The 20,380-nt window shown below is 35.6% G+C and overlaps 1 protein-coding gene across 1 annotated transcript in view; it reads right to left on the bottom strand.

Moving 5' to 3' along the window:
• Window positions 1-20,380, bottom strand: part of PDE3B (phosphodiesterase 3B) — an 88,936-nt gene that overhangs the window by 20,468 nt on the left and 48,088 nt on the right. Inside the window, exons 2-4 of the mRNA XM_051621224.1 lie at window positions 5,004-5,054; window positions 4,101-4,349; window positions 1,300-1,442 (exon numbers count right to left, since the gene is read on the bottom strand). Coding sequence (XP_051477184.1) covers window positions 1,300-1,442; window positions 4,101-4,349; window positions 5,004-5,054 — 443 coding nt within the window. The remainder of the gene's footprint in view (window positions 1-1,299; window positions 1,443-4,100; window positions 4,350-5,003; window positions 5,055-20,380) is intronic.

Below are 20,380 nucleotides of genomic sequence, written 5' to 3'. Positions count from 1 at the left end.
TTTTCATAATGTTAATGAGGCGAGTTTGAGTAGATTCTTTGGTCAGTAAAAACTGTAAAGAAATACGTTGTAAATGTACGCTGCGTGTGTACCAGAAACGCTGAGGCTCAAACTGAAGCCCCACAGTTTGTAGGTTTAAAGCATTTCCCTTGTCTCCAGTTATGGAGGTGGATTTAACCGGGGAGATTCTTTCAAACACTGATAACCAAATCAGTGTGAAAATACAATCTTTAAGCTACTACTACTAGTAGTACCTTCAATTATATTTTATGCAAAAACCACAACTAAGTTTTACTGTATAAAAACTTGGAAGAGCCACTTCTATTCAAGCAGAAAAGCAACGGACAAATTCCAAATTATTTAAATGGTTCACTTTAAAATTAAATTCAATATAGATAAAAAAATTCTTGGATGTTTGTATATAAAGTTTCATGCACTAGTAGTAAGTACTACTATTAATTATGAGTAATGTTGAGTTATTAGCATTACTAAAATTTTCTAAAAAAATTGCATATATTCTACATTCCTTACAGCTTATGTAAAACCATTAAAGTCTTACAAGATAGCAAGTATATTAAAAAAAATAAACAAAATCAAAAGGACACACATTTTTACAGATTTAAGTTGCAACACAATTTCAAATATCTGTATTACTCTTCTTACAAGATACTGAGCAAAGCCATGCACATTTACAACATGTAAATAAAAATGAATCTGAAGTTTCACTTATATAAAAAAGAAAAAAGTACATTTATTTTAATCCTATATTTGTACCATACTGACTAATAAGTAGAGAAGAGAACTTTCTTAATCTATTTTACTGCTTGCTTGATGACCACAGGAGTAATAAAATCTTCCTACCAAAGGCAAGAAAGGTATATCATCTTTTTAATTAGAAAAGAAATTTGGAGGTATGTGGAAGCTGGCAAGTGAGAAGTATTTTAAGTCAAAAGGAGGACAAAGCCAGTAAAGTTTCAGAGGTTAAACTAGTTTGTTTTGCAATTGTGTAGGTCGGACATTTTTTCATTTCCTACTAAAACTGATATGCAGGCCTACTTATGACAGAGCACGTCAGTTAACCTCAGAATGACCTGATTTCTAGTTGAGATCAAACAGAGTTACAAAAGTATAGTATATAATTAACTTGAAACGTTTTCCAGTTTCCACTGGCAGAATCTGGAGACTTACTTCTCAGGATTTTACATTAAATACTTCTGCTGCCAAGTTCCAACATTACAGACAGGAACATTTTAGAAAGGCTGCATTTATATTGCCCTTAAAGTGTGGTTAAATGCTTACCTTGATGTGTTATATTCCTGATGAGATCTCTTGCTGTTACTCCGTTCCCATCTCGAAGATGTTGATTCTACAGGTGGAATGCCAGAAACTCCTGAAGTTCGTCTCAGCTGTGGCGTTGGCAGGCTATTCCTGCTGTTTAAACCCTGTTGAGTAATTTAACTATAGTTAAAATCTACGTAATTAAAATCATGTTAACATTTTATTTATTGTTTGTGAACGCTATTTCTTGTTAATTTTTGACAGTGAAATAGTAAATATGGTATCTTACATTCACTCTTATTGCTCAAAGAAAAAAAGAAAGATACAATAAAATTATTTTGCTTACTAGGAGTAATTCTTTTTCATATCTCTTCTTTTTCTTCCCTCAAAATAAAATATGTACAAATACTCATACTCTGAAATCCATGAGGTTCAACAATTACTCTTCAGAGCTTTTAAAAATAGAGATTTTCCAGTGATAGCCAGTTGCTGTAGGATTACAGATCCTTTTTCTGCACATCCCACTGATACAACTACACATCCCACTGATGCAACCACACAGTTAGCTCTCCAGCTCTCAGGGTAGCCTGGGATTTCATTAAGTCAAAAGCCAAATACTGACAGTGTGAGCATTGTGGAACTCGTGGATAGGGTGATGCACAATGCACAGGGACAATTCTGGTCCATCAAGGCTCCCTCTCTGCTTCCATACCAGCCCCATAGCACCCAGGAAGCTTCCCAGGCACCTCACCACTTCTAGCCTGGCAGCTATGCATGTTTAGGCACACTGCAGCCCAAACATTGGGAATTACTGTGGTACTTCAACAAAGTTGCAAAGCAGGGCAACAGCAATCAAACACTCCTGTATGGAAATAACTCAGGACTTACTACCTCTGCCTTTCTAAAATACCCACAGAAAATCATATCCATGTTTAAATAGCAACTAGTAGGACCTAACTAATAGAAAGGATAGGATCACTGAACTGAAACTACAAAGCCAGCTCTGGCAGACCTGTATCCATTGCACAGATAATCTATACATAATATTTTAAACAAACATTTAAAATATTTCTCTCACTCTAAGTACATTCAGTCTACAAGCCACTACTTAACTTATCCCTAGATTTGGCCATTCAATGGAGAGTGTGGGGTAGGGGAGGAAGATTCTCCCACAAAATGCAGCTGTATATAATCAGATCTTGCAAAGTAAAAAGGATACCAGAAAAAATGCTTACAAAAATTCAAAGGGATAATTGCAGTGTTGAGTAAGGTCTGCAGGGTCATGTGTAAGGACGGGTGACCCTTGGCTACTACCACTTCAAAAATCCGGCAGAAATAATGACTTTGCAATTTTAAGCTTCATCAGGTGGTCAAAGATCATACTTAACTCACAAAGCTATGACGTATTTCAGAAAAAAAAGAGTCAGAGTACAGTCTCTTACCCTGAAAAAAATGAGACTGCTTTGAGTCCTGGATATGGGATGCACCTTCTGTTTGGTTTGCTGCAAAGTTGCAGTCACAGCCAGAAATGCGTAATTGGACAGGGAGAGCAAGACCACCACATCACCCACAAAAACATGCAGCAGTTTTTAACCAGTCCTACAGCAAAGAGAACTAGAGGAGCATATTGTGTGTACTGTCTTACAGTGGCAGTGCTCTCAGGCTAAAACAGACTTCTGTGTCAGTGGACCACATCAATCTAACCTGCGTGCTCTCTACAACATGGGGTGCACAGCTGAAAATCCCCATCACTGAGGAGAAATGTCCATTCCCCTAAACAAGTGCATGTGTAAGCATAACATGGAGAGACCTGTACTTTTTCTTCTTCCTGGCTACTTTGAGAGACTCACTGGGTACACGACAGACCTCCAGAACTTTCCCCAGCTAGGTAAAGAAGCAAAGAATAAACAAAGCACAGGTATCAAAGGATGGGGAAACTAAATCACTAAAACAAAGCGTCAAAGTTGCTCTGAAAACAAAACTTAGATTGTGCCAGCAATGAAAGTTATTATGAAAAAAAATAGACAGGACAAGGGGCAACAGGAACAAGCTGGAATATGGGAAGTTCTGTCTGAGCATGAGGAAAAACTTCTTTACTGTGAAGGTGACAGAGCACTGGAACAGGCTGCCCAGAGAGGTTGTGGAGTCTCCTCCTCTAGAGATATTTAAACACCTGCCTGGATGCGATCCTGTGCAACCTGTTCTAGGTGAACTTGCTTTAGGAGGGGGATGTGACTAGATGACCTCACAAGGTCCCCTCCAGCCCCTACCATTCTGTGATTCTGTGACAGTACATTTACACACTGGTCCCATAATGTGATGTACTGCAAAGGAAGAAGAGGTATTTTTCTTTACACATAGCTGAATTGTTGCTGGTCTGACGGCTAGTTTGATGTTCACAAGAGTAAGTATCTTTGGAAAAAAGACAGTGAAAAAGCCACACCGACAGTAATTGCTAGATCAAGAACATGGGAGCATCAAGAACAGCTCTATTTGTGCCATATCATGAGAATATAACATCTTCATTTTAAACTTGCTTTTAGTCTTTTAAAACCTGTGCTTATTTCAAGGAATCGTGCATTCAAAGTGCAGACCAGTGCTCTTACCTGTCTCTACGTCAACTACCTGAATTTACATTTTGCTACCTATCTACATTTCATTCCATGTGTTTTCACAGCTGCCCTCTTTCAACATTAAACCTATCTCACAGGTACTCAGTAAAGCTGCTATCCATACAGGACCATTCCTTCCAAATGAATTTTCCTCAATATTTTTTTTTTTAATTGCAACACACACATGAATGAAAATAGAAGTCATTTGACCTTGAGCAGCTTTCGATCTCCTTTTTCAGTAGGATCCTCTATTTCAGGACAGGGGAAGAAACCAGGAAATGGTGCAAACGGACTAGCCTTTGGCCTGCACGTGCCTGAGAAAGCACTAATCAAACTATTAATGCTTCGAAGAGAAGAAATCACTTGTGGTGGAAGGGAAGTGTCAGTCAGGAGGTCTGTTAGGATACTCCGAGCCTCATTTAGTACTGAAAGATCAACTCCATTTCCACTGCCAGCATTCTAGAATAGACAGAAATGTTGCAAACAGTTAGCATGTCAAAACGTTTCACACAGTTCTAAGTTTTAAATAAGCACTTATGCATTATCAATGCAATCTCCTCCAATAATATCAACAGATATTTTAGTGGCCAGGCTCTTATAAAACCCTTGTAGAGGTGCAATTTCCTCATTAAATTTATTAATCCTGATTCTACTAAAAAAAATCCTAACAATTCTGTCCATAAAGTGATCAGTTTTTATTTGGCACAGCAATAGTTGATTAGATGCTACTGTTGATACAAGACAGAGGGGGAGAAACAAACAATCAGGAAAAAAGGTGAGAATCTGGTTGACTTGAGTTTGGTGATATTACTGGGGAATCAACTCCCTAATCTTATGTTAATGAATATTTAAAAACAATACACAGAACAACAACAAAAAACAACCCCACAGCACTCCCATCTTAGGGACTGTTCTCATACACCACAGAAAGCAGTTCCCTGTCAGCTTTGTCAGAACTGCTAAACATCAAGTCTCTGCTACATAGAGCTAGAATGTACTAGGACAACTTAGGTAAATAAAATAGCAACAGAAAAATTAAATCAGACAGTTCACAGTGAACTCTGTACTCAATCATATTCAACAAAAGAATATTTAGATTCATAATACACTTACCTGGTAATAGGGCTTGTACCATTGCTTTAAATCCCAATCCCAAAGTATCATCTATAAAAAAAAAAGGAAAAGTAATAGGTGATATAGAATCATAGATATGTTCATGCTGAAAAAAAATGCCAATGAAATAAATCTTGATTATGTGATGTAATATAAAATCATTCTTCCTTCATGTTTTTAGATGAAACTTAGGCCATTTTCTCAGTTAATGCTACCACAGTAAAAGTCCTAAAGAATGTGAAGAAATTGCACACAACAGAGGTATCTTGATGACAAAATAATTATACGGCCTTATTTCAATATTTTTGGATTATTTATAAATAATTTAACAGGCACACTACATTAGGTGGTGACAGTGTATTCACCTCAACTGAGAAAACCAAATCTATCCTAAAACCTCCAAATTTTACTTTTTTTTTTCCTTCCAGAACCATTAGCAATTTTTTTAATACAATGCAGAAAGCCCTACATTCACATAATGTTTTTAAAAAGGCAAAAAGCTCCCAACTACATCAGGTTAAAATAAATCAGTAATTTAAAAAGTATTTTCTTGCAGGAGGTTTTGTGAGGTTTTGTTAGGTTTTGCTTGAATATGATTACAAACCTACGTGTTCTGAATAACTTCACCAAACCCACCAAACCCACAAAGAACATCAGCAACACAATCTGGAGATACTATCAGCTTCAAGTACGTCAACAGCACTCACTTCATTTTTCTTCTGTACTGATAAAAAATAAAAACACCACACAAGAAATGAAATACAGATGTCTACTATGTTTCAAGTGTGCTCAGTCTTCGTGACTTCTTGAAGGCTTCAATTATTATTTGATAAATTAATCCACATGCACAACATTCATTCACAAATTAAACACATGTAAATATAGTCTTTTTCCCCTTTCTTTTCCATAGCTAAAGAACACAAAGTGCCAATAACCCACTTGGTACTTCATATTTTACAGTCCTGTAAGTTTTTCTGTTTATTTTTACAGGTGAGAACTATATTTAGTTTTGTTCCTCTAAAATGAACAGCACTTTCATGGGGAAAACACAGTGTTCCAGATGGGCACTTTTCCAGCAGAAGATGCAGAAAGTATCAATAAGAAAAACACTGGCTGACGTGTCAGCAGTACCCAGGCAAGGGTGGCACTTAAAGGCTCTATCTTTCTTCTGTTATAGTAGTAGAGATACCATTTAACTATGCTTAAAGTTAATAGTTATGACACCCATTTGCTATGAAAAGTGAAGAAATCTATTACTAAGCATGTGCCTAAGTTATGATATATACGAAAGACATTGTCTAAAGCAAGTAGGTCTAAATCAAGAATTAAGATTTTAAGAAGTTGAGGGGTTTTTTTTATTCCTCAAGCGATTAATACAGCTACCATTCCCCCACCTTTTTTAAACTAGGCATATGAGATGACTGTTAGCTTGGCAGTTACAAGCATTAAGATAATGACCAACATCTATCCATATCCATTTTTGCATGATACATTTGGTAGTATTATGAGGAAGGGTTTTTTTCTCCATAAAAAACTCAGAATGAGTTGTCCACAAGAGCAGCTTGGGGTTTTTTGTTTTAGGTGGTGTTTTGTTTCTTTTTTTTCATTCTCCCTTTTTTTTTTTTTTCCAGATTGACATTTATTTACTCTTTCAAACACAAGCAAATCTTTTTATTTCATTTTGTCCTCCTAAGGTCAGACACAGAGACTGCATTAATTTGCTTCACTGAGTTTTGACTCAACCAGCAACAAAGATCAGATGTCCACATGAGTTTTGTTAGTTGTATTAGCAACCTTTGATACTAATGGTCTACGAAGTTGCGTCAGCTTGCTTGCAATCCTGCAACCTCCATTAGAGGACAAAAAAGAACTTTCCCTTCCCCCAGCACTTCTAATATTGTATTTTTCTTTTAAATATGTGGTATGCTAGCTAATTTTATTTATTGCAAATGAGGTGTAAATAAAAATCTCTATGTTCTTGCTAAATCCAGAACATTTCTACACCAAACCTTTAACTGGAATTATTTTTACTGATCCTACCTCCTTTAAGCCATTGGGAGCTTTTGTGTACATGTATGCATGCACATGCATGCTCACATAAGCTGTACTAATAACATTTTTGGAATCCATCTATATGACTGAACAAGTTCAAAATCTTCCTTTGGCTTTAACCCTGCTATAGTAAAGATATAGGCTCAAAGTTGCAGAGGGAGTAAAATAATCAATGGAAAGGGTTACTGCTACATCTCATGTCCCATACTCACCTAGTATACACAAGGTGAAGTAATGCACATAGCTCAAGAAAAGTCTCTTTCCAAGACAAATAAGGGTTAGATATTTTTAAAGACCAGGCACCATTTTATACGCCATTTTATTTAAATGAAAAAAATTCACAGCTTTTCATGATTGAAAATTTTCTGTTGTCATTTAAACCAGCAGATCCAAGTTTTCTCCACTGACACCAGAAATAAACAGAACTTCTGTATATTTCCAACAGATATTTTTTTTTTTGTTAATTCACTATACACCACCATTAATTGGGAGCCATATCTCCTGAGAGAAGACAGGTGTAGTATATTAACTCAGCTAGGAGGCCACTACAGTTGTCTTAGCTGTAAAATTTTCAGGGTTCATTCCACATGCCATACATTTAAGTAACTTAAAAGAGTTGATGAAAATTTTCGGCACAAAGTAGCAATCTGGTCTACTAAGTGCAATGGAAAAAATACAGATCACTATACATTGAGTATTTTTCCACTGTAAATGCAACTTGGTAGATTACTATAGTAACCAAATCCTTACAGGCTAATGCAAGGAGGGCTATTACCTTCTTTTAAGTACTTAAGACACACCGCAAGATGGCACTCAAATCCAGAAAGCGTCCCCCACACAATTTCGGGAGAAAGGAACAGAAAGCAGAAGCATGTTCCCTAACAGACATTCTACAGAATTGAAATGGTTTGAAGGACAAGGTGGGTGACAGTTTTAAACGTTAACAGCTGATAATTTCCTCTTCTTTATAAAAACTTCACTGTTTAAAGAAGAATTTACTCCTTAGCATTCCATTCCAAAACTAACTGAACAGAAACATTCTTACTACTGACGACTAGTCTCCTTAGTCTAACTCCATGCCCTGCAAGTTACATCTGGAATACTAAGAAAGCAGCAATTTTGGCATTATTTTCTTTGACAGTTTGGCAGTCAAAGCTTTAATTAATTAGCATGGGTCATCAACAAAAGTTTCAAAGTATTCCCAGAGTTGTATTAAACTTACAAGCGGAGAGAAAAGGATGCCACTTTTTTGGACTTAAAGTGAACAGCCCAACAGACTTTAAAATAGGTCTTAGGGAGAGCCTCAGCAATTTTTGATTTTGCAACCATAAGACTTGTTGCAGAAAGATCTGTATTCTGCAATACCAAGATTTTGAAATCCATTGCACTCAACATTCTTCTCCTCCTCCTCCGGCAAGAAACACCTGATCTAGGAGGGACTTGAGTCACAAAAGTTCCAAGATACAACTTAAAACTCAGCAACTCACACACTTTGACTTTTGAGCATCCACTGTCAGTGCCAACATCACAGCAATCATACAGCTGGAAGCTCCCCTGAAAATAAAATCACAGTGGGCTCTGATACTGTAGTTGACCTGCTGAAAGGTGAGAAATGCATGGCCCTCCCTCCATAACCATGTATAGCAAATTACTAGTCAGCTCAGAGAAGTTCTCCTATCAGCCTGACTCTAACCCCAGTGTCTCCTAGTCCACCCGAACAGCAATTCACGCAATTCCCTGATTTTATATAATTGCCTGTTAAGCTGAACAGGGTTTTGAATTTGTTAATAAATAAAAAGAAAACAACAAACAAACCCTCATGTATAACATAGTTCCATGCCTTGTTCTTCAGCAGACAGGAACTGTATTACATATAAGTATAATCATTGAGTCTACTTAAGCTATGAAGTAAATTTCAACACAGTTAGAAGAAGACAAGCTATCTTACAGAAACCCTTTAAGTACAAGTGACCTTTTCCAGTTTGGCTGCCATCAGTTAGTGATGGGATTGGGTCAAACTGAAACATGTATCAAAATGTAAATGTAAATGTATCAACAGAGGAATTTGCATAACTGGAAAAATATCTATGTTTTAAAAGTTAAAGCTCAACAAATTATCCCTAGAGTTGCTATTCTGAAGAATGAACTCTTTGTTCAGTACTATGGATGTTTAGTCAAATCTAAGGAGATTATAATTACATATCACTTACTGGAAATATGCAGGAAAATTTGAAGTAAGCATCACATATTACTCTTTGTTTATATTTTCTCAAACAATGAAAACAGTATTTCTATATACTCCACAGGAATTGCCATGCAATTGGAACACCTAATTTCAGAATCAACTTATCTGACACTATTTGTAATCCATCTACTCACTGGAGGAGGGGGAAAAAAAAGTCAAAGGCCCTGGTTGTTGAATATCAACTCAAGAATTATCAAAACTCAAGGATGGCACATTTGTTAAAAAAGAATGAAAGGTAACAGTAACAAAGGCCTTCCCTAATACAACTTACAGTTCAAACAGCAACTGGAACAAGCAATATTAGTTTTCACAAAGGAAAAGGAAATAGTGACCCTCTGAGAAGCTTATAGTCTAAATAAACTAAAAACAGATGAGAAATGGGATAAGACAGCTAATTAAAAATAGCAGGGCTTCAGGGTTTCTTGTTTTGTTTTATATTATTTTTTAATAGAAAAATTATCTTTATTATCAAAGGGCAGCCAGTGTTTGCAGGGCCTGCAGAAGAGTCTGTCTGTCTTCTGAACAGAAAGACAGAAGAGTCTTTCAGAAGTGATTTGATGCCATGGAGAGGGGAGTTCTTTGGGACCTTCTCTGCATGAGCGTCACAGCTCCATTTATCATGTTTGAAGAGTATTTTAAACTTCTAAAGGTTTAAGCACAATGAGTTTTACTTTTCTCAAGTTACAAACCACTATTATAAAAGTACACTATGGGTTTTTAAACAATTTTTAAACATTATTATTTGATTGCCTAAATGAGGTAACTGGGAAGTTTTAGTTTCAATGAGGATTCTATTTGGGAGAGTCAGTGTGTGCTTCAATGCTTATGAGGAAAAGAAAACTCATCCTATTTGACACCACCCATCCACATTCTATGCTCCAAAATTTTAATGGAGCAAAAAATAGTACAAAACTGAGTTTCTACTTCTGACCAAGTCTTTCATTGACCAAATATAAAAGACTCCTAGTTGCTAGTAGCATCTGTTTGACACCATTAGGCCTCAGCTCCGTAAATAAGTATTTCCATAGCAACCAAGCATAGAATTAACTAAACAATGAAACCAACACCATAGCAACTTGATTCAGAAATCATATGTGTAAAAAATCACCTCATTCAAAAGCAAAACTCTACAACCAGATGAGAAACTAATTTATTGTAAAATATTTAAAAAGTTTTATTATGTATCCGTTTCTTTTCATGACTGCCTTTCAAACAACACTGAACCTAGACTCATTGCTTTTATTTCTAAATTAGCCTTTTGTAACAGCTTACAATCAATTTGCTTTTTAAACTCATGTCATTTAATGATACATAACCAAATGGCAGTATACAACCTAGAAGTCTTGTTTTATTTGTTAGGATTTTTTCCCCTCACTGTGCAGAAAAGGTGAATTTTGAAAAACAGCATGATATTAAATAGTTAAGTTGCATTCAGGATGAGACTAAAGGTGATGCAACCAAAGAATGACTCTGTCAAGATAGAAGTAGCATTATTTAGATAACAGAGGCAGCATTCTGTTGAGAAATTTTTGCAGGCCAAATCAACAGCCACTTGAGTAGATTATGGCAATCCAGACAAAATGCAACACTTGGAAAAACATTTAATATGATACTTAAAGCATTTAGAGTCATCATCATATTTCTCCACCCACTAAATCTTCCCATGAAAATAAATGAGACCAGAAAAAACTAGGATATTTTTGGAATCCTAACACTCATCACTTCCTGACTCTACACAATTTATTTGTCCAAGGTTGTAAAATGGCTAATAGGTTGTGAAGTCTGTAGATAGCCACAATATTTGAACAGAAACTCAGTGTGCTTTCCTGGTTTTGAGGTTTGGATAAATGTACTGAAGGAAACAGTCATATTCCCTATCCTAGACTCTGTTGTTGACTCAACTCTTTTATGAAAGGAATTATCTTCACTTTTTGAAGAAGTCTAAAATCATCCTTCTACTTAATTGCTTTAGCAATTAAATAGCACCTGCAACATAACTGGCTGGACACAAAAAGAACACTGGAACATACACAGGTGTCTGGCCACCATATTCTGATCTTCCCTGCAAATACAAGCTCTTCGACAAGAGCTGCAAGTTAACTCCAGTGAGTCACTTTAGAGTTTTCATGTGTTCAGTTACTGTTTTCAGTAACTTTGTCCTCAGCACAGATACAAAAACAGAGCAAAAACGCTCCAGTTATGCTCAAGTTTCAAATAAGCCTTCAGCAGGCTTATTCTTAATGTTAATATTATTTCCTGCAAATGGAAAAATATTTTGTTTGGTTAGGTTTTTGTTTCTTTTTTATGTGTTTGTTTCATTTGTTTTTAATAGCACATGCTACTTCTGCTTTTGTAACCAGGAGTATCAGCAGGTCAGTATCTACTTTGCCTACCATAGGAACTTTTCAGTCTTCTTATTTCTTGTTATGTTTGCTCTTATCTTCCTTTTAATATTTTTTAAGATCTTCAGATGTTTCAGAAAGGTTCTAAAAGGTGTTTTGTCTATCAAGGGAAAGTAGGGGCTTTTTTTCTTCTTATGTAGGTAATGAAAAAAACTGGCTAAAACCACACTTAGGTCATTTCCTGTTCCTTCTAGGTTTTGTCAGACTTGCACATCATAGTAAAGGCCAACCAGTAATTTATGGCAAATGGGGGAGGGAGGGCAGAGGAAAAAAGCCTGCTATGTGCAGATCCTTTAATTGACCATTATAAGTATTTTTCCCTTAGAGCATGTGGTTCTAATCACTATCAAAGAAAAGAAATAGTGCTAGGTGGATTACCACTCTGATCTCGTACAGTTGCTTTGGTGTTCTGGCATTCTGTACTTCTTTTGCTGTCATCCAAAACCTAAAACCATTTTGTAAAGTCATGTTTATTTTACAAAAAGCAAAATGCAGAAATTGCTCCCACAACATCCTTTTCACATTATCTTTTGGCATTATTTTACTATTATACACAGTAAAAACCTTCACTGTTGACACACTATTACTGTATTGTGTTGGAATTGATGGTGAGGGTGACCTTAAATTTTCTTTCTGCAATAGAAGGATGTGCACAAATCTTATACTGAAGCATGTTACTGTATGCTGATATATTCTTAATGTAATAACAAAAACACTTAGTAGAGATGAACCAATTTCCCCCTCTTTTGACTCTTGATTTTTTTAATCAAGTGGGTTTTTCTACCTATTACACTAGAGATACAGGAATTAATCTCTGATGGTTTTCTTTTCAGCAAAACTATTTCATAAGACCACAAGTGTTTTTTTAGCACTCAGCTGAAGAAACGGAGCTACTTAATTTTTCACAAATATTTTTATAATACCTTTCTCTTTAAAATCTCATGAAAATATTTCAATTTCTCCTCTCTCCCCAAGTTCTCTTCTAAAACAAGCAGCATAAAAGGCAAACAGATTTTTCAACTTTGCATTTCTCTGATCATCTTTTCAGAATTCATATAAACTTCTGAGAGATCCAGTATCATACACAAAAGCATTTCACTAGTTAAGTACAGATTATGCAAAATTCCCTTTCATTCTGAGTCTGCCAATGCTAAACTGGTACAGTGAGCAAGCAAACAATCAGCAACATTTCATGCAGTCTACCCACTGAATTATTTTGTTTTTGCAAAAGCTTACAGTTGTTCTCCTGCTACCTTCAGGCAAAAGACGGGTTTGTTTTTTTTCAAACTATGAGGCTGTATTTTCAAATCCCCCAGGCTAGTTCATTCAAAGACACAACACCTTCAGAGTATCAAAACCTCTAATTCTCTAAACACCACCACTTTCTTATTTGATTGAACTAATCGTTGTCTTAAGGAATTTTATTTACAAAATTGCCTCAAAATACAAGTTTTACACAAATCAGCATTATTTTCTTTCAGTAGCTTATCCAATCAATGAAGATGATGATCTAAAAAGAAACCTTAGTTAACTGAACTTAGGGAAGTAAGCTGAAAGAAAATGCTCAAGAAGCCAAGGAAGATATTACATTATAAAGAAAGTAAATACTGCTGCAGTGCTGTAGCTGGAAGTTTTACACGGAGATTGAAATAATTAAATTCTCAGTTGCTTAAGCTAAAGAATTAAAAGCAATAATTTAAAAACAGATAAGACAGTATGAGTCTGATCACAAGAGCAATTGTGTTAGTGAAAGTTAAGTCAGTATTAAAAAAATGTCTTAATAGACAAGGTTTTGGTTCAAGTGCCAGAAAATACAAGATGAGATCTCTTCGGGGAAAAAATACCGACACTCTGAAGAATGTAATACAGATTGCTGTCAGAAATAAACAACAAGGGAATGCAAATTGATGCATTCTGCAGAAAGTGCCAATTTACTTTTCTCTAATGTATTCATGTTAAATACTTGGCAGCTTTGTAAGCATCTGAGAAAAAACTTGAATGGCAGCAGATTTGAGAAAACGGATCTTTTTTTCCAGGTATTAATGTTGTGATGCTATTCTGAATGAAAAACAAAGAACAATGATGCCTCCCCACTTGTAACATTAGATGATTACTAGATTAAATAAAACTACTTGGGGAGATCTACTTTGTCCCCTAAACGCTGAGTCTGGCATGGCTACCTCTCTATCATGCTTGTCTTGCATATGCAAAGTGAACAGAGGCATCACTGCTAGCACTGCTGGGAGAGCCACGGGCACCAACCCACCTCGTGATAAACTCATCTGACTAGGAAGAGACTACGCAGTCAGACACCTCAGGCAGTTGTTACTAGTTACTAATCTTGTTAAAGAAGTTCTCTGGGAAAAGATCAAGGGATGAATAAACTCAGATTTCAGTTAAAAGAGGGGAAAAAGATTTCCCAGCACCCTAAAATACCAGAAGTAGATGTAAAATGCTACAGTTTTTATAATGTGTAATAGTATATCCTCCTTAAATTGATTAACTTCACAAAGATGTAAGCTGAATTGCACACATTACCAACATAACTAAAGGTACACTTCCAGTAAAGAAGCATCATCCTTGTCCCACAATCAACACCTCCAAAACTACAAATTCTTTTCTTCTTCAGCCTTTTCACAATTTATGTGTCATTCTGCTGTTCAAATTATCCCACGACTCTCCCTCACTTGAAGACTTAACTGTACAACCTACTCTACGCATAGGTAATGGTAACTCGGATCCAAAAGCCTGTTTCCACTCCAGTGCTTTGCCTTACTCTGTAAGCCACTTTGCTACACTGCTCATAGAGCATAAGTTACAGTTATGTACAACATTCTTAATGCAAACATTTCTGAATACAGGCATATGAAATGTTGGCACCAAAATAAAGTGTGAAAAAGTGACATTTAGTTGTTTCTTATTTTAAGTAAACCACTGACTTTTGTTTCTCTAATAGTTTTCTCATCAATTTTGATGAGTGAAATTGATACCCTCTCCCAAAAAAATCAAACCTTGCAATATATTAGGTTGATCTCAAAAATACCCAGACTTAGCAAAATTATTTTTCTTTCATTTTGGTAGCATGACTCAGATGGAGAAACTAATAGGAAAGAAGGAGGTCAAGATGGGTCAAGTGTCTTCCAGTGACTGTAAGATAATAACAGCTCACCAACCGTTTTCTATACAAGCAGAAAAGTATTGGGATGTTCTTTTAAACTGCAAGACATTTTTAGCTAAATCGTCATACTAGTGAAAATTACAAAAATGCCTACAGACCGTAACATTGCCAGTGAGAATATCATTTGCTATTTGGGACAAGTTTTATTTACAATAAAGTTACAGAATAGCATGCTCAATAAATCCATCAAAAAATATAAATGCATGCCAAGTAACTTTTCCTTGGAGAATATCACTTATTTTTTTCATTTCTCAGCTATTTTCTAACAGCCTTTAATGTGTTTGCCATGAAGTCTCTTTCAGACTGTTTCCAAAATACCTATTAATGAAACTAACACAAGAAAGAGTCTACATTTATCTGTGACTACTTCTATGTTCTTATTAAAAATTCAACTCCAGACTAGCATCTCCTAAAAATTGCATGTTTTCATTAGTTTTCTAAGCAGAAAAGGGGAAAATAATACCTAGCATTTCAAACTAACACTAACCATAGGAAACTACAGGATGCTAAAATTCCCAGGAATATCTGACTAGAAAAATACTGCAGCAAGAAGGCAAGCAGAAAAGCTTTTACCATATCAGACCATTGCAATTGGCTGTTCCATTAAAAACACCCTCGTAATCTTTATGAAAAAGGCAAATAATTGTACAGTTATCATTTTCCTTTCTTTTTTAAACTGAAAGCTATACACTTTATGCTTTAAAAACAAAGAGTTTTTCATTGTAGGAATTATAGATTTCATTCTAATATTACCACATATAACAAGTATCTTCTACAGAATGTAATTATAACCTTTACATTGAACTGAAGCAATTGGTATTTTTTCTCTATTTGAGTATTTTTAATGCATCGGTTAACTTCTGACATTCAAAATGGGCATATTAATCAAATACCCTTGTAAAGCACCTATACATTAAACTAGGAGATAGACTGGCCAAAATAAATAATCAAATAGTTAATTATGTCTGATCCAACACAAGAAAGATACAATTTTATTCTAGTAACCTTCAAAGGAGCAAAATCTGTATGATATGGTATAACCAACCACAAGTTTTGTCTTTTAACACAGAACTAACAAACCAGATCTTAAAGAGATTCAGAAGAATGTAGAGAAACTGTCTGTGAGAATGGACAAAAACTGAGGGCAGGGGAAGAAACCTCGTGAAATGAATTTATAGATGCACCATTGAAATGAAACACTGAAAAATCAGTAGGATTTTCAGATACAGATACCATGCCCAACAAATGTACTGGACTCTGAAACAAGCTGCACACAATAAAAGTGAAGGAGTCAGTTAGTGTATTTTGATTTAAAACAAAACCAAAAAAAGCAAATAACAAAAAAACCCAAACAACCAGCAAACCACAAACAACAAAGCAAAACTGACAAGGTCTCCCTGTAGTGATCCTGAAGAAATCACATTTATATGGGAATAAAGGGATGGTTCTCTTCTGGATTAGCAAACTGTTAAAATATAGAAAGCAAAGAATAAGAGTAGACAGTTCACAAAAAAGGAAAAAAAATACAATAGAGACTTTCTCACAGATTCAAGCTGAGATCTAACTTAATCAACCCATTCAAAATGAATTGAAAAGACAATATAAGTCTGAAGTGACAACATGCAACTGATGACACAAAATTCCCAAGGACAGTCTGAAATAGATTGTGAAAAAGTATCAAAAGTTCTTAATATAGTGACTAAATAGGCAATGAGGCATTGCTGAAATTTAGTACTAATTAATGAGTAAATACTGAGAATAAGAAGAAATTTCAAACTACTTATAAAGAAAGCTGGGCTCCTATTACATAAATAGCTACCAGGAAGGAAATCTTGAAGTCATTTGCGTAAGCCCAGTTCTCTAAGATGTTAAATGAAGTATTAGAAAAGGAACATGAAACAATACAGAAAAAAAGTGTCACTGCATAAATTCATGCTACACCCACAGTCTGAGTGCTGCATGTAGATACAGAAGTATAGAAGAAATAAAAAAGGACGTGCTAGCAAGAGAAATCAAAGATATGGAGCAACTTCTGTGAGAAGCTACACAGACTGGGATCCCTTAAGTGTGAGGAAAACAGAGGGTCGTGAAAACACTCTATAGTTACTGATGTTATGGAGCAGGTAAATATGAAATGGTTAGTCAGTACGGTCCACATGCACATGAATGAGGGCCATGCAATTAGATTAATCTGGCAGCAAGCTTAAAACAAGCCAAAGGTGGTACTTCTCACACACTACATAATTAAATAATTGCAGTCATTGCTGCAGGTTTTTACAGAAACTACATGTAACCACAGATGTTTAAAAAAGTTCACAGAGATTGATCAATCCATGGCGACTCACCACAGCCCAAACATATCCTATAGCTAATGATGGCCCAAACTATCATTTTACAGAACGTGGCAGAGAACCTCAGAGGGGAAAAAAAACACTTCTGGAACAAATGCTACTACAGACTGTTATTAAAGACAGAAAGTGTGGGCTGGATGGACCAGATTGGTATCATCTCTACTAACATAAAATAAGCAATTATGAGACCCATCATAGCAATTTTCCTGGTTGCAGCAAACCTTTATATCATTGCGAAGCTTAAGACATATAAGTCATTATGTTGTGGATGCTACTAAAAATAAAATTACTTTACAGATAAAATGTTTCAAGCAAAAGAATAAAATTAAAGTCAGGCAGCCAGAAACTCAGAAATGCAAAAATACATTGAAAGAACCTTGTCTGAAATATGTGGAAAGAGGAATGATTTCTTCTCTGTTACCTTTTTTTGCCTTTCCTTCTTTTTTTTTTTTTTTTTTCTTTATAATCCTCTCTCTTCTGTCTCTGTATTCATACTAACTTCTTTGTATTTTTTTCTGCCAAGTCAGCTGGCCTATAAGGGCAATTAGATCAGCACAACATGGGCTAATTGCCATACGTATTACCAGAGATTCTGACCCAGAGATTAGTCAGTAGGAAGTAAATGGCAGGAAAAACAAACAAGCAAAGCAAGCAAGCAAACAATCTCCCTACAATTTTGAGGAAGACAGACTTTACAAAAAAAAAAGACACCACGAAACAATAAAACTCAACTCACCTGAAAATTGCCAACAACCTTTGCTATTTCTTTTTTTCCTGCTTTCACATTTCTACAAGAAAATACCAAACCAAATGGCAGCTTTCCTGTATTTCAATCACCTCTCTCCTTCACAACATAACAATTTGAATCTTTCCAGGTCTACCTATGCAGTAGTGCTTTCCTGGTCAGAGAAGAGATTTATGCAGGTATCAGTCAGAAATGGTAATGCCATTAAAGACCTATTACTAACTCCAGGTTAACACAAACAAGGAGGATACTCTTCTTACTTTGGAGCTCTGTGATGGCAGTTGTCTATGTTTCCTGTGCTTCAGTGATGCCAACAATTGCTGAAAGTATCTTTTGACACTGAAGATGTAAAGGGCAGCCAAGTTAAGCTTTAACAGCAGAAGATAAAACAGGATACGCACAGTCAAAGGTAGGAAGTATTGGGCCCAAAGGGACTATTTTTATTCTTTACTTAGATACAATAGAACAAATTGTAGCAATTTCTGCACCCATCCCATAACTACCAACTGGTTTACTCTAGAGCCTGTTTTTTATGAGAACGTCTGGGTCTTTTCAAAGAAGCTAATTTTAGTTGAAAGAAAGTATGTGTGAATGAATGTTTTAAATATTTGCTCTAGATTATGCCATATGCCGCCTAACTAGAGGACTGCTCTAAATCCCCTCATTTCTATGGACTATATGGGAACATATCCTCCCAAAAAATTGATGTTATTTTAAAAAAATATTATTTGAACACTTACAGCAAGAGATAGTTACTATCTACATTCAGAGTCCAACTTCCTTCACTCCTTGAGAAGAACATGCACGTATCTACAATATGCTTTGCATATACAAAGAGGAATTATACAGCATATTTACCAAAGCAGGAAGACAACCGTTACACTTCAGCATTTCCTCTCAGTAGTAAAATCAACATATACGGCATTTTGATAAAATTAAAAATACTGGGGGGTTGGGGAAATCAACACACACCTGTTGTAACCACAAAAGCTAAACTATTTAAAAGTTTTAACAACTACATTGCAATTTTATAAATAGCAGCATGATAAAAGATAAACAGACTTTGCCTCTGTGGCCAGTTTGTGAGCAGGCCTGCCCCTGAGTACTTCTTCACAGTAAGGCAAGGTGGCAATGAAACAGATTTAACAGTAGTGCACATACAAAGGCAACTTGGACCATTACTGTAGATCAAAAGCTCTGACACAATTCCACTTAAGAGGTCTGTTTCTATTTTCTCTGAGCTAAATTTAGTTAGAGACTAATTATTTTTCAGAGCCTATTTTCCTTCCTTTATAGCATGTCCTAAGCTGGACCTGAGTTAGATTTCCCTTCCCAACTTGCCACCAGAGCATGAAAGCTTAGGACTTCACTGGAGGAAATTATTGGTGTTCCTCTAATAATCCTCTATGTCCTGGAGTATGAAACCAAATCAAATATACCATTTCTCAGATGCATGACTTCTTGCAAAGATGTACACAGAGACATGAATTTCAGAAGCAGTCACTACAGTAAAGGTGGTTCTTAAAACCCACTGGAGATTTGCAGGCATGGTCAACAGTAGAGAAGAATCTTTGAGGCACAAACTAGAAAGGACCAAATATAATTTCCTTAACAAAATAGAGCAGTACGGGAACAAAAGAATAAACAGACAGGAAAAGTAGTAAATTGCTCTAGCATACAATTACTATTTATTTTTAAGAAACTACGGTTCTAGGATGAGATTTTTTTTCTTTATGCTGGTGTGGAGATGCATAAAAAGGCAAGGTTGGTGTGTGCATGTGAGTGTCCATGGAACCTGCCCATGCAAGAAATTTTCCAGTCTCCAAAGCAGTAATATGTGTACACCCTACAGAATGAACTTATGGATGGAGAAGCATGATAATAGAATTCTTTACTACAAGGAAATTGCACAAGTCTCATACTACTTCTTAGAAGTATTTTTCTACAAGTCTGGCTATTAAACTTCTACATGGGATCAGTGAACACAAAGTCCAGAAGAAAAATACATACAAATATGTCTAAAACACTTCAGTAGCACACTGAAGCCTTCCTGTTGAACACCACTCCATTTCCTCTCTAGCCATTGTCCTTAAAAATGTTGTTGCTTACATGATATAAGGGATATTAACACTCTTTCCTCTTTCTGATATGAATTCTTTTTCAGAACCTTCTTTCATACAGAAAATATCACCAATGTTTCTTAATATGGTTTCATACTTTCATGCTGACTACATTGTAGCATCTGTAATGCCATGAAATTATTTTTTTTAATAAGAGATGACTGTAAAATGTGCTATTTAGACACTTGCAAAGAAGTTTAGAAGGATGTACAAAAACAACTTTGAAACGTCATCTCATCAGGTTTTCTCTCACAGAATTGTCTGAAAAAAGTAGCAATGCTCTA

Source organism: Apus apus, chromosome 5, assembly GCF_020740795.1.
Source record: "Apus apus isolate bApuApu2 chromosome 5, bApuApu2.pri.cur, whole genome shotgun sequence".
Taxonomy (NCBI): Eukaryota; Metazoa; Chordata; class Aves; order Apodiformes; family Apodidae; genus Apus; species Apus apus.
The sequence above is the reverse complement of the archived record's forward strand: the minus strand, read 5'-3'. Positions and strand labels throughout refer to the sequence as shown.